This window comes from Lactuca serriola, chromosome 3, assembly GCF_051521515.1.
Source record: "Lactuca serriola cultivar US96UC23 chromosome 3, Lser_US96UC23_V15, whole genome shotgun sequence".
Classification (NCBI taxonomy): domain Eukaryota; kingdom Viridiplantae; phylum Streptophyta; class Magnoliopsida; order Asterales; family Asteraceae; genus Lactuca; species Lactuca serriola.
Window position 1 is genome coordinate 305,769,925 of NC_136410.1, and position 14,602 is coordinate 305,784,526.

The following is a 14,602-nucleotide window of genomic DNA, read 5'->3' on the forward strand; positions in this document are numbered from 1 at the left end:
AAGCATGATGATAACTTAGATATTAATGGTTTAGATTTATTTCATGAACTAAAACTTTAAGACATATTGTACATTTAGAACGTGATACAATTATTAATATACTTAATTAAATTCAAAAGTTTAGTTCTTTCCAAATGCATATGTTGCATATAGGATTATATTAACTATTCCTGTAACCGTTGCCTCTGCAGAAAGAAGTTTTTCTAAATTAAAACTATTAAAAATTATTTAAGATCTACAATGTCACAAGAAAGATTAAATGGATTAACAATTTTATTAATTGAAAAACAGTTAGTAAAAGAAATTGATTATGAAAATTTCATTAAATAATTTGCATCTAAAAAAGCTAGAAAAATTAACTTTAGGTCATAAAATATATTCAGAAAAAACATATACATAAAAAAAAATTTAACTCCGCCATTTGTAAACTTTTTAGTTTATTATTGCCGGTCCCAAACCCGGATAAATGAGGAGGGTTTATAACATTAAATATAATAAATGTGAAAGGGCCCCAAATTTTTGGTTCGTTTAAAACCTCCAAACTCGTTGAGCCGACCCTGGTTACAAGTTTAGGATTATGAATATGATGATCAGGCTTGGGTGTGTCGTTATGTGTATTACTTACATAATTACATGGAGTTTCATTACACCTATTTATTTATTCATAATGTTTTTACAATAATGTACTTATATATGTTTTATGAAGCCTTACCCCTATGTTCATCATTTTTTTCAATCCTGACATTATGTGTCTCATGTTCTAAGACCGAGGGTGATAGTTGAGGCACTTGCGATGGCTCGTGTTATCATTACACCTATTTATTTATTCATAATATTTTTACAATAATGGACTTATGTATGTTTTATGAAGTCTTACCCCTATTTTGTTCATTAGTTTTTTCAAGCCTAACATTATGCGTCTCATGTTCTATGATCGAGGGTGATAGTGGAGGCACTTAAAATGACTATGTTCAAACTTTGGAATAGTTTTGGATATATGTGTTATAGTTTTGGTAATGGTGTATTGAAATTTGAAAGCTATCTTTGTTTTAGAGACGCTTGATATTTTTTGTGACACCTATTAAAAAGTTTATGACCTAACAGAAGTTGAATAAAATGTTTTTAGCCTTTAAGTTAAGAAAAAAAAAAAAAAAAAAAAAAATTGAATCGTCAATTTCTACTCTTAAGGGCTATTTAGTAATTTCCACCGAACCCCGGGTCATTCTACTCTTAAGGGCTATTTAGTAATTTCCGCTGTAAACCCCGCATAAAACCCCAAAGCACCATCAAGAAGTCTCGCCGGCGAGAGAGAAGAAACAGATTCATTTCATTCCATCTCTCCGGTCGCTCTCACTTTCAATCCTTGATCACTCTCACTGATCTTGATATTGAATCGTCAATCTTTCCGATTCTCGTAATAAGAAACCACAAAGGAAGATAATAACATCTGTTATCAGTTTGTTGTTGCGTTATTGAGAATCAGAGATACATACAGATGGAGGCTCAAATTGATGAACCAGAGACGATGATTCTAGAGATCAACTTGATCTCAGCACAAGGGTTGAAGATTCCTCCATCGGCTATGATGCGACGTATGCACACCTACGCTCTCGCATGGGTGAATTCAAACACCAAACTCTGTAGCGATCTTGATTGCGTCGGTGGCGAAAACCCTACGTGGAACGAAAAGTTCATATTCCGAGTTTCTCAGGATTTCGTCAAAGGCGACACCTCCGCCGTTCAATTCCATATCTACGCCGTCGGATACATTCGGGACTACTTTATCGGAACCGTTCGTTACCTGTTAAGCAGCAGCCCTAATTACACCCCCAAATCCGGCCCGACGATCGACGTTCCAGCTTTCTCCGCCCTGCACATCCGTCGTCCTTCGGGTAGAGTTTGCGGCATTCTTAACATCGCTGCAACCGTTCACAACAGCTCCGATTTCGCTTCCTTGACCGGAATCTCCGCCATCTGTTTCCGTGACCTAATGGGAAAACACAACAAAATCTTCAATCAATCACGGCAAGTCTCACGGCGTCTCAACCATGTCGGAGTCAAAAGTAACGAGCAATCTTCTGAACCGGAATCTTGCAATTCATCGTGTGAAGAGTCGGTTTGTTTTTCCGATGACACGGAGTCGATAGCTTCTAACTCGTCGTGCTCTACCACCGTAACGGCGTTTAGCGACAGTAACGGCGTCAGATCAAATCTTATAGTGGCGGGAAAGAAAGAACGGAAATCGGACGGTGCTAGTTTGTTGTGTGGGTTGACGTTGCAGAGAAGATCTGGTCTGTCAGATCAGAATATTGAAACGGACGGTCAAGATTTGGATTAACGGTTACAGTTCGTTGGTAGTTGAAACTTGACAGTGAGGTCAATCACCGTTTTGACCCTACACTTTCAAAACTTTATCTTATACGAAAAAGAAAATATATTCGTAGTTATTACATGATTTCTTGTTTTCTTTTCTTGATATTTTAATATCGAAAAATGTTTTTTAGTGTGAAGTGTGTTCTTGAATATGGAAGCAAATGGAAAGAATGAAAATTAAATAATTCTTGTGTATTTCTTTTATGAAAAAATGTATCACTTTCTCTAGGCCAAACATTTAGTTTATAAAACAGTTGTTTAAAAACACAAAGAAAAATAATACTTTTTGTTCACTTGTTATTGATAAAATAATTAATATCATTAACGATGTTATAAAAAAACAAAAAAATTTGTATAAAAGCATCAAAACAACATGAAACACTTAAGCCTACTAGAAATGAGGATGGTGTTCATATGTTATAATAACTAGGTTAGAGAGAGAGAGAGAGAGAGAGAGAGAGAGAGAGAGAGAGAGAGAGAGAGAGAGAGAGAGAGAGAGAGAGAGAGAGAGAGAGAGAGAGAGAGAGAGAGAGAGAGAGAGAGAGAGAGAGAGAGAGAGAGAGAGAGAGAGAGAGAGAGAGAGAGAGAGAGAGAGAGAGAGAGAGAGAGAGAGAGAGAGAGAGAGAAAGAGATATTTGATTGGTTAGAAAATGGTTTTGCCTATGATCCTCGTACCACAACCTTTTACAATAATATGATGGTGAGACGGTATTGTTATGGGTTGCAACTTTAGCCATAATGGTATTATGATGACCCATGCCTAACACTCTATCAATTTTTCTATGGTCGATGACCATATTGACCATAAGCGTGAAAGACAAATTAGTGCTAATTTTATAACATCGTATATATAGTATATAAAAAAAATACTAATCCTAAACTTATGAAAGAATACGTTAATGGCCATTCTAAAAAAGAGAATTTGGTTTGTCAAAATTCAAGTTTTTCCTAACTTATGTACAACGTTTCTAGGGTTTTATGTAGAAAAGATTTGGATTTTTTTTTTATAAAGCCATAGTTTTTTTAACAGATATTTAATATTTTGACCAACTTAATGAAATTTTGAGAACAAACAATCTGTCTTATTAATTGTATCGCTGATCTTTCTAACAAACATGTTTAGAAAATCAAAATTAAAATCATGTAAAATAAGAAATAATAAGACTATTTTACTTTGTTTAATGTTTTATTATTTTCTAAATTTTAATAATATTTGTTGATGTGATGATTAAAAAAAAAGAAACAAATAAGATTTCATCCTAGGATCTATATTAAAGTTAATGCATGTTTTATATATATATATATATATATATATATATATATATATATATATATATATATATATATATATATATATATATATATATATATATATATATATATATAAATAAAAGGTTTTAAAGTTTTAAATATATTAGGTAATCAACTTTATTAGTAGTTTACTTTTTATCACTAAAATGTTTTTATAAACACTTATCCTAAACCCAAACTTTTTCTTTTAATTTTACTAATTTTTAATCGCTTAAATACTTATCTAGCATAGAGTTATTTATGTGGCGGTCCATCTAAGAATGTAATTTATTATATTGTTTCAACTTAATACAAAATTTATTTTATTTTTAATATTTAATTTATTATTTTAAGATTTAATATATAATTAGATGAAATCACGTGCGCCTGTTGGCGCCAACTCAAAATTTTTTTGGGTTCTTTTAGTTTGTATATATACTGTAACATAACATTATATTGATAAACATATATTTCGCATACAAGGTATTTTAATATAGGTCAAACATAGAAATTTAGAAAAGGAAATACTTGAACGCCTCCAACAATAGCTTTTGCATCTTCAGGTAGTTTTCATATGATCGTTTGGAATCCATCTCTGCTATGAGTTCAGTTTTGTACATTTGGTGTTCCCGGCATTCATCTTGCATGTTTTTTAGTGATAGTTTTTCAGCTTCATAGTGAGCAATGAGGTTGGTTAGGATGTTTTCCATTGGATGTTTTCCATTTGTTGTGGCTTCATTTTTGTTCTGTAACTTGTATCTGGAATATGGATAGTGGTGGTTTGGAAATGTTGATGGGAGAGGATGGTTTTTAAATATAGAGTTTTGTATTTAATATGGTTGTTGGGTGTTTAATGTGACTGTTAGTTTTCGAGAAGATAATGATGCATGATGTAATGTATGGCCGGTGTTTCAGAATCTTGACGATTTACTTTGTGCATGTGTTTGTAACAGCCCGAATTCCTAGATATTATTCATTTATTATTTTTGGTAAGTTGTGAGGAGACTCGGCGAGTTGGAGCCTAGACTCGTCGAGTATGATCGCGGATTTGGACGCGGGTTCGCGTCCGGACTCGGCGAGTCCAAGAGTGGACTCGACGAGTCCACGCTGTTTAATGAAACCCTAATTTCCTGGCTCTGAGCCCTATTTAAAGGACCTTATAACCCTTCATTGCGGCTACCTTCGACCTTGAGAGCACCAGAGCATCTGAGAGTCCTTGTGAGTGAGAAAAGAGGCCATTGTTCACCATCCTTGTGTGTGTTAACAAGAAGAGAAGAGGAAGGCCAAGCTAGGAGAGTTGGGGAGCTTGGATCTACTTTCTTTTCGGCAGAGGAAGCTACTTGAGGTAATATTCAGAGCTTATTCTCGTGTTTTTATTGATATAGTCAAATCTAGGGTTTCTTCATGCCTTGTTTACCTTGTAATTGGAGTGTGAGAGGTCCCATGGGGAATTGGTACCTAGATCTGGACCTTAGTAGGTCCAGAGAGTCCCAAATGCTCTGCTTTATGCCTTTCCTTTTGAGTTGTGGACTTAGGTTACCATTTTAGATGTCATTTCACCAAAAGAAGCCTTGTAGGCGTCGCATGGTAGCCAAGATACTGACTTTACGTGATGAATGAACTTGGAAGGACTGGATCTATGAACCATTGGGACGGATCTGACCTCAGGAGCGAGTTTGAGTTGATGCATGGCATGGACTCGCCGAGTCTGAAGAACAGACTCGGCGAGTAGCATGAAGATTGTCCATAACCACTCAGCGAGTGGTCTTACCGAGTTAAGGGTTGACTCAGTGAGTCAGGGAGAGTCAGAGAGGGTTGACAGGTGGACTGAGTCAAGCTGGAACTCGTCGAGTTGTTCTTGAGACTCGGCGAGTTGAGTCGTGGTGACCCCGCGATTCATGCCAGGTGGAACTCGTCGAGTCAGGGAAGTACTCGACATGTCAAGAGAGGATCCTAGGGAGTCAGTGAACACGTATAGACTCGCCGAGTCGCTCTAGTGCACTCGCCGAGTCCGGTCAAAGTTGACCGTTGACCGTTGACTAGAGTTGACCAGTGTTGACTTGATAGAGGTAGTCAACCTTAGTTGTGAAAGTGTTAATTAGAGATATATTGTGTTATAGGAGGATTATAGCTCGGAGGATCGAGCGCGAGTGATTTCCGGGATTTACGAGTTATCGAGATACACGAGGTGAGTCTTCTCACTATACTTTACCTTGAGTAGGTAACCAGAGTTATGTGACAGAGTATTTGTATACTATATGTATGTTATGTGTTGTACTGCATTATTTCTATGTGATTTATGTTGTGCATGTTTATAGAGTTGGAACCGGAAGGTTCCTAGAGTTAGAACCAGAGGGTTCACAGAGTAGGGTCCACGGACCCACATATTTATAGCCTCGAGTGGATAACATGTGTTATGTGTGGTATTTTGGGGAACTCACTAAGCTTTGTGCTTACAGTGTTGGTGTTATTTGTTTCAGGTACTAGTGATGACCGTGGGAAGGCGCCGACTTGATCAGTACACACACATGGGATTTTTATGTTATGTGATCTTGGGATTCTTTGTATGACATGGATTGGAGTTTCAAACACTAATGTTTTTATGAAAATTAAATGAATATGTTTTTATATTATGAGAAAAATTATTTTGAAATTCACAGTGTTACAAGTTGGTATCAGAGCCTTGGTTTGAGGGATTCGAGTACACCTTCGGGCGTATTTGAACTCAAACTGAGGATTTGAGAAGTATTTTCAAAAAGAGTAAAAGATTTTTTTGAAAAACGCAGAGCAGAGTTGTGTGTACGATCAGTCCGCGCCCGAACGGTGATTTCCCAAAATACCCTCATGTTATGTGATATTGATATTGATATGATGTATTCTCATGCTAGAGTAGGCTAGGTACTCCTATTAGGACTAGAGTGGCCTGATTTGTGATGCCTTAGCCTAGGGAGAGGTGAGCTGCTATGAGATGCTTGAGAGTGAGTAGGTAGCAGCGAGGGGGTTATGAGAGATCTGTTAGAGAATGGATTGTGCATGATAGAGTACTTGGAATTTGGGATCCGAAGAGGAGGACTTGGGGTGTATTCTGATACGGTGCGGACAGTAGTATTGGGCCCGTACTACTGAAAGCACCGGAGCGGTGTACAACCCAAGTAGGAATCTTTGGAATACCAAGGATCAAGGAGGGATGAGTTGTCGAGTGTGAGTATGATCGAATGGATTCTAATTTATCGTATGTTGTATTTCAGAGGTAGATCATGGTGAGGACACGTTTGATGCCTGAGAGCAGTGAGACCAGTGATGAGGAGATCCGCCAGATCATCCATGAGGAGGTGGCTGCGGCCATCAGGGCAGAGATACCAGAGATGTTCGGGTCTATTAAGACCACGTTGATTAAGACCTTCGACGAGCGTTATGCCGCTCTTTCTGAGGCTGTTGTTGCAGCGGCTACCGCAGCTATTGCTGCCGCGAGGCCGCAGGGTGGTGATGCGTTGCTGTTCCGAGAGTTCAGCAACACAAAACCACCAGAGTTTGATGGGACCCAGGACCCGGTGGCGGCTATGAGATGGATTTATGACATAGAGGGGTGTTTCTTCACTTGCTCAACTCCTGAGCATTTGAAGGTTCGGTTCGCGCTGAACCAGCTTCGCTTGGGAGCGAAGGACTGGTGGAAGTTTGTGACGGCACACTTTACGCATGCTGAGCTTGCGACAGTGACCTGGGAGAGGTTCACTGCCATGTTCCGAGATGAGTACGTTCCCCAGGTGGAGAGGGAGCATTTGGCCCAGGAGTTTCTGACCCTCAAGCAGGGTACCGAGTCTGTTACGGTGATTACCAGGATGTTCCACGAGAGGGCGATGTTCTGCCCTGAGCACGTCTCCACTAAGCAGGCATGTATGAGCCGATATTTGAGTATCTTGAGGCGAGACATTCGGGAGTTCGCGGCGAACTCCTCGTACCGGACATTTGCCGAGCTTCAGGAAAATGCTCGGAAGAGGGAGATTGAGCTAGAGACTCAGGCCAGGGAGGAGGCAAAGTCTCAGGGGAGGGATCTGTGACCGGCGCAGTCTCAGCCGGTAGCCAAGCGGGCCAAGCCCGCTGATCCCAAACCAGGGATCCAGAAGGGCCGCACTTGTGGGAAGTGTGACAAGGGTCATGATGGAGTCTGTAGAGCGGGATCTTGCTACAAGTGTGGCAAGGAGGGGCACATGGCCAAGGACTTCCCCAAGGGGTTTGCGGTGTGTTTTCACTGCAACCAGACCGGACACCGGAAGGCAGAGTGTCCACAATTGCGAGGATCATCTCAGGGAGCACCTCAGGGATCTGCCCATGCCACCATCAGAGCTACCGAGAGTCGGCCAGTGAAGGCCGAGGCGCCGAGAGCACGAGGGAGAGCTTTTCAGTTGAACGCGGAGGAGGTCCGTACAGCACCCGATGTCGTGACTGGTATGTATTCTTTCGTGTATTTATTTTGATGTTGAGATATTATGCTTATATTATGTTATGCGTAGGTACTTTTCTTGTGAATTCTGTACCTGCCTTGGTGTTATTTGACTCGGGTGCGAGTCAGTCTTTTGTATCATTGGCTTTTAGTCAGCATATCAGTGTTAGTCGTGAGGCGTTGAGTCGGCCTCTGAGAGTTTCCATAGCTGACAAGAGGGTGATATATGCCACGGAGGTTCTCCGAGGGTGCGTAGTCGAGATTTTCGGTGTTGAGTTCCCGATTGATCTGGTTCCTATTGCGATGGGTGACGTTTGTGTCATTGTGGGCATGGACTGGTTGAACAGATTTGGTGCGGTTATCGACTGCGAGCGATAGCTGGTGACCATTCGAGACCCTAGTGGGGGAGTTCTTACGGTGTACGGCGAGGGTACCCGTTCTGGATCAGCGTTTTGTTCGGCCGCTAGGGCAAGACAGTGTCTACAGTAGGGCTGTAAGGGTTTTGTGGCGTATGTGATGGATACACAGGTGGATTTCGAGAGACCGAGGTCTGTTGAGGAGGTTCTGATAGTGCGTGAGTTCCCTGATGTATTTCCTGAGGAGTTGCCGGGTGTGCCTCCTGTGAGGCAAGTGGAGTTCAGTATCGATTTGGTTCCGGGGGCCGCGCCTATCGCTAAGGTGCCTTATCGCCTTACACCTCCAGAGATGCAAGAGTTATCCTCGCAGCTTCAGGAGCTGCTGGGAAAGGGGTTTATTCGGCCGAGCAGCTCGCCATGGGGAGCACCTATCCTGTTCGTCAAAAGAAGGATGGTTCACACCAGATGTGCATTGATTACCGGGAGTTGAACAAGCTGACGGTCAAGAACCGCTACCCGTTGCCGAGGATCGACGATTTGTTCGATCAGTTGCAGGGAGCATCTTGGTTCTCCAAGATCGATTTGAGGTCTGGATATCATCAGGTGAGGGTGCGAGATGAGGACGTCCAGAAGACAACGTTCAGGACGCGTTATGGGCATTATGAGTTTGTGGTGATGCCTTTTGGGCTCACCAATGCCCCGGCAGTGTTCATGGATCTCATGAACTGAGTGTGCAGGCCGATGCTGGATCGGTCGATGATTGTATTTATCGACGACATTTTGTTATATTCGAGATCTAGAGAGCAACATGAGGAGCATTTGAGAGAGGTTCTCGGAGTTCTAAGATCGGAGAGGCTTCATGCCAAATTCTCCAAGTGTGATTTCTGGTTGCGGGAGGTTCAGTTCTTAGGACATCTCGTTAACCAGAAAGGGATATTGGTCGACCCGGCCAAAGTTGAGGCGGTGATGAGTTGGGAGGTGCCGAGGTCACCCTCCGAGATCAGGAGTTTCCTAGGGTTGGCAGGGTATTATCGGAGATTTATCAAGGATTTCTCTAAAATCGCAGTGCCACTCACCAGGTTGACCCGGAAGGGTGTTGCTTTTTCATGGGGCCCCGAGCAGCAGGCCTCCTTTGAGACACTTCGCCAAAGGTTATGCGAATCCCCGGTGTTAGCCCTCCCGGAAGGGATGGAGGACTTTGTGGTATACTATGACGCATCAATTTTGGGGTTGGGGGCGGTGCTGATGCAGAGAGGGCATGTGATAGCATATGCATCGAGGCAGCTGAAGCCTCATGAGATGAGATATCCCACCCATGATCTAGAGTTGGGGGCAGTGGTGTTCGCCCTCAAGATTTGGCGTCACTATCTGTATGGGGTTCGGTGTACGATATACACGGACCATAAGAGTTTGAAGTATTTGATGGATCAGCCCAACCTAAACATGCGACAGAGGAGGTGGTTAGATGTGGTCAAGGATTATGATTGTGAGATCCTGTACCACCTAGGCAAGGCTAACGTTGTAGTCGATGCACTGAGCCGCAGGGCAGAGAGCACCCCGCTGCGGGATGTATGTTTGAGATTGACCGTGATAGCACCAGTGTTGGACGCCATTCGTGGGGCACAGGCCGAGGCTGTGCAGCCTGGGATGTAGAAGAAAGAGCGAGTTGTTGGATTGATTTCAGAGTTTGTTACCGATGGTCGGGGACTTATGACATTCCAGGGGCGTATCTGGGTGCCGTTTGTGGGAGGAACGCGTACCACTTTGATGGAAGAGGCTCATCGGTCGAAATTTTCGATTCATCCTGGGGCCACTAAGATGTATTTGGACATGAGGAAAGAGTATTGGTGGCCCTATATGAAGAGGGATGTTGCGTGGTTTATTGAGAGGTGCTTAACTTGCCGTAGGGTTAAGGCCGAGCACCAGAGACCGCATGGTAAGTTGCAGCCGTTGGAGGTTCCCGAATGGAAGTGGGAACAGATCACCATGGATTTTATCACCAAATTGCCGAGGACTGCCAGGGGAGTCGATGCAATTTGGGTGATTGTGGACAGGTTGACGAAGAGCTCTCACTTTCTTGCTATCAGCGAGAGTTCTTCGGCAGAGAAATTGGCAGAGGTGTATGTGAGGGAAGTGGTGTCACGACATGGAGTGCCGATCTCAATTGTTTCAGACCGTGATGTACGTTTCACTTCCAGATTCTGTAAAAAGTTTCACGAGGAGTTGGGTACTAGACTGCATTTTAGTACCGCATATCACCCCCAGACAGACGGAAAGAGCGAGTAGACGATTCAGACGCTCGAGGACATGCTTCGGGCATGTGTGTTGGATTTCGGGGGGAGTTGGGATACGTACTTGCCCTTGGCAGAGTTCTCCTACAACAACAACCATCATTCGAGCATTGATATGCCGCCCTTTGAGTTGTTGTATGGAAGGAAGTGTCGGACCCCCATTTGCTGGGGAGAGGTTAGACAGCGTGTGATGGGCAGTACAGAGATCGTGCTTCAGACGACAGAGCAGATCCAACAGGTCAGACAGAGGTTGTTGACCGCTCAGAGTCGTCAGAAGAGTTATGCAGACAAACGCCGGTCCGAGCTTGAGTTTCAGGTCGGCGACCTTGTGCTCCTGAAGGTCTCTCCTTGCAAAGGAGTGATTCGATTCAGGAAGAGGGGCAAGTTGGGGCCCCGATATATTGGTCCATTCCGGGTAGTCGCGAGGGTAGGCAGGGTAGCCTATCGTTTGGATTTGCCAACAGAGTTGGGTCAGATTCACGATACTTTCCACGTGTCGCAATTGCGGAAGTGTATAGCTGATGAGTCGGCAGTGGTTCCATTAGAGGATATTCAGGTGGATGCGAGCCTGAATTATGCTGAGAGACCAGTGGCAATCAGAGATCGGAAGGTCAAGGTTCTGCGGAACAAGGAGGTACCCTTGGTTTTGGTTCAGTGGCAACATCGGAAGGGGTCCGAGATGACTTGGGAACCGGAGTGTGAGATGCGTGAGCAGCATCCCGAGTTATTTGCAGAGCGAGACTTCGAGGGCGAAGTCTATTTCTAGTCGGGGAGAATTGTAACAGCCCGGATTCCCAGGTATTATTCATTTATTATTTTTGGTAAGTTGTGAGGAGACTCGGCGAGTTGGAGCCTAGACTCGCCGAGTATGATCGCGGATTTGGACGCGGGTTCGCGTCCGGACTCGGCGAGTCCACGCTGTTTAATGAAACCCTAATTTCCCAGATCTGAGACCTATTTAAAGGACCTTATAACCCTTCATTGCGGCTACCTTCGACCTTGAGAGCACCAGAGAACCTGAGAGTCCTTGTGAGTGAGAAAAGAGGCCATTGTTCACTATCCTTGTGTATGTTAACAAGAAGGGAAGAGGAAGGCCAAGCTAGGAGAGTTGGGGAGCTTGGATCTACTTTCATTTCGGCAGAGGAAGCTACTTGAGGTAATATTCAGAGCTTATTCTCGTGTTTTTATTGATATAGTCAAATCTAGGGTTTCTTCATGCCTTGTTTACCTTGTAATTGGAGTGTGAGAGGTCCCATGGGGAATTGGTACCTAGATCTGGACCTTAGTAGGTCCAGAGAGTCCCAAATGCTCTGCTTTATGCCTTTCCTTTTGAGTTGTGGACTTAGGTTACCATTTTAGATGTCATTTCACCAAAAGAAGCCTTGTAGGCGTCGCATGGTAGCCAAGATACTGACTTTACGTGATGAATGAACTTGGAAGGACTAGATCTATGAACCATTGGGACGGATCTGACCTCAGGAGCGAGTTTGAGTTGATGCATAGCATGGACTAGCCGAGTCTGAAGAACAGACTCGGCGAGTAGCATGAAGATTGTCCATAACCACTCAGCGAGTGGTCTTACCGAGTTAAGGGTTGACTCAGTGAGTCAGGGAGAGTCAGAGAGGGTTGACAGGTGGACTGAGTCAAGCTGGAACTCGCCGAGTTGTTCTTGAGACTCGGCGAGTTGAGTCGTGGTGGCCCCGCGATTCATGCCAGGTGGAACTCGTCGAGTCAGGGAAGTACTCGACGTATCAAGAGATGATCCTAGGGAGTCAGTGAACACGTATAGACTCGCCGAGTCGCTCTAGTGCGCTCGCCGAGTCCGGTCAAAGTTGACCGTTGACCGTTGACCAGAGTTGACCAGTGTTGACTTGATAGGGGTGGTCAACCTTAGTTGTGAAAGTGTTAATTAGAGATATATTGTGTTATAGGAGGATTATAGCTCGGAGGATCGAGCGCGAGTGATTTCCAGGATTTGCGAGTTATCGAGATACACGAGGTGAGTCTTCTCACTATACTTTACCTTGAGTAGGTAACCAGAGTTATGTGACAGAGTATTTGTATGCTATATGTATGTTATGTGTTGTACTGCATTATTTCTATGTGATTTATGTTGTGCATGTTTATAGAGTTGGAACCGGAAGGTTCCTAGAGTTAGAACCAGAGGGTTCACAGAGTAGGGTCCACGGACCCACAGAGTTATAGCCTCGAGTGGCTAACATGTGTTATGTGTGGTATTTGGGGGAACTCACTAAGCTTTGTGCTTACAGTGTTGGTGTTATTTGTTTCAGGTACTAGTGATGACCGTGGGAAGGCGCCGACTTGATCAGTACACACACATGGGATTTTTATGTTATGTGATCTTGGGATTCTTTGTATGACATGGATTGGAGTTTCAAACACTAATGTTTTTATGAAAATTAAATGAATATGTTTTTATATTATGAGAAAAATTATTTTGAAATTCACGGTGTTACAGTGTTGTAGTTCCGTTTTAGTATGATAGGAAAACATTTATAAAAACGTCTATTAAACACTTGAAATATTATTTTTCATAGAAGCATAATAATTAAAAGTTAAAACATTACATGCGTCATAAGATAAAAGGTCGATGTAAACATTTACTTAACCGGAAGATTGTCCGGGACTTTCTTTAGTGTTGCGATGGTATCATTAATCTCTTCTTCCAATGTGACGACTATGTTGGTTGCTTTTCTGTTGAAGGCGTCTCTGGTGTCCAATATTTGGGCTGATATTGCGTAGTTCAGAAAGTGTGGTGCTTTCGTTAATGTTTTTGCTAAGCTTTCTTGGATACCTTTGACTGCTCTAATGTTGCGTTTTAGTGTACGAATAGTTTTCGTCATCTGTTTTTTTTTTCTGATGGATGATTGTGCTGATCATCTGTTTAACTTCGGAGTGTTTCATGGTGTAGTGGCATTTTTTTTTGCCAAGATTTCTATGGATTGTGGTTGTGTTTGCTCTCCAATATCTTATTTATAATTGGTTTTTAATTAAGGTTTTTTATGTTACGCGACATGTGTTGTAGTTGGCATGTAATGGGCAATTTGTTTGCTGATTTGATATGCACTGGACCAATGGGACAAAAGTTGCAATTTCTTGTCCCAAAAAGACGATAATACCCTCATTGAAAATAAAAGTTATACCTGAAAATGAGGGTGAACAGTTTGCTTTATTTTGATGACATGAGGAGTTACAACCTCCATTGATTGGCTATAAACCTCTTTGGTCTTTTTGGTCAATAATTGCACAAGTGGTTCAACAGTAGTTATCATCATCACCCATTGTTCCTTTGCATTAGGGATCCACTTCTGTATAATTAAACAATGTATTAAATATTAAGTATTTGAAATAATAATCTAAATGTTTTGAATTGAAGTGAATTAGAAGTTGTAAGCATCTGAAAAGAGGCTTTTTCCCATGAAGTCCTAACTTTTTTAAAATTTTACTGGTTGGATTGTTGGAGGTAAATGTTATGTCAAAATCCACCAACTTTAGGTAAAAGGGTAGAATTGTCATTTGACAAAAATGGAGAATTTTTCTTACGGTTTTGATTGTTTCTACATGAGGTTCGGTTCAACCCACTTTTCAGCTTGTCCCTTCTTCTCCAAAGTCTGCCATAGTGAAAAAAAATGTTCTTTTTTCATGAAGATGAAAAAAATAGGTTAAAAAAAATAAATAACAATAACATGATTTGAAGTTAAATACACATAGAATAATGAGACAAAAAAAGGGGATATATATATATATATATATATATATATATATATATATATATATATATATATATTATAATAATTACCTTCAGTGAAAGAGTGTCAAGAGCAGGTTTT

The 14,602-nt window shown here is 42.0% G+C and overlaps 1 protein-coding gene across 1 annotated transcript; it reads left to right on the top strand.

Moving 5' to 3' along the window:
* The first annotated feature begins 1,495 nt into the window (after positions 1-1,495).
* On the top strand, positions 1,496-2,338 carry LOC145096327 (uncharacterized). The gene has a single exon (XM_079034076.1). It carries the CDS (start codon positions 1,496-1,498, stop codon positions 2,336-2,338), a length of 843 nt encoding a protein of 280 aa, XP_078890202.1.
* Positions 2,339-14,602: the final 12,264 nt, after the last annotated feature.

Bases quoted from the DNA above. Each gene is read 5' to 3' on its own strand.
- LOC145096327 (XM_079034076.1), top strand. From the start codon at position 1,496: ATGGAGGCTCAAATTGATGAACCAGAGACGATGATTCTAGAGATCAAC.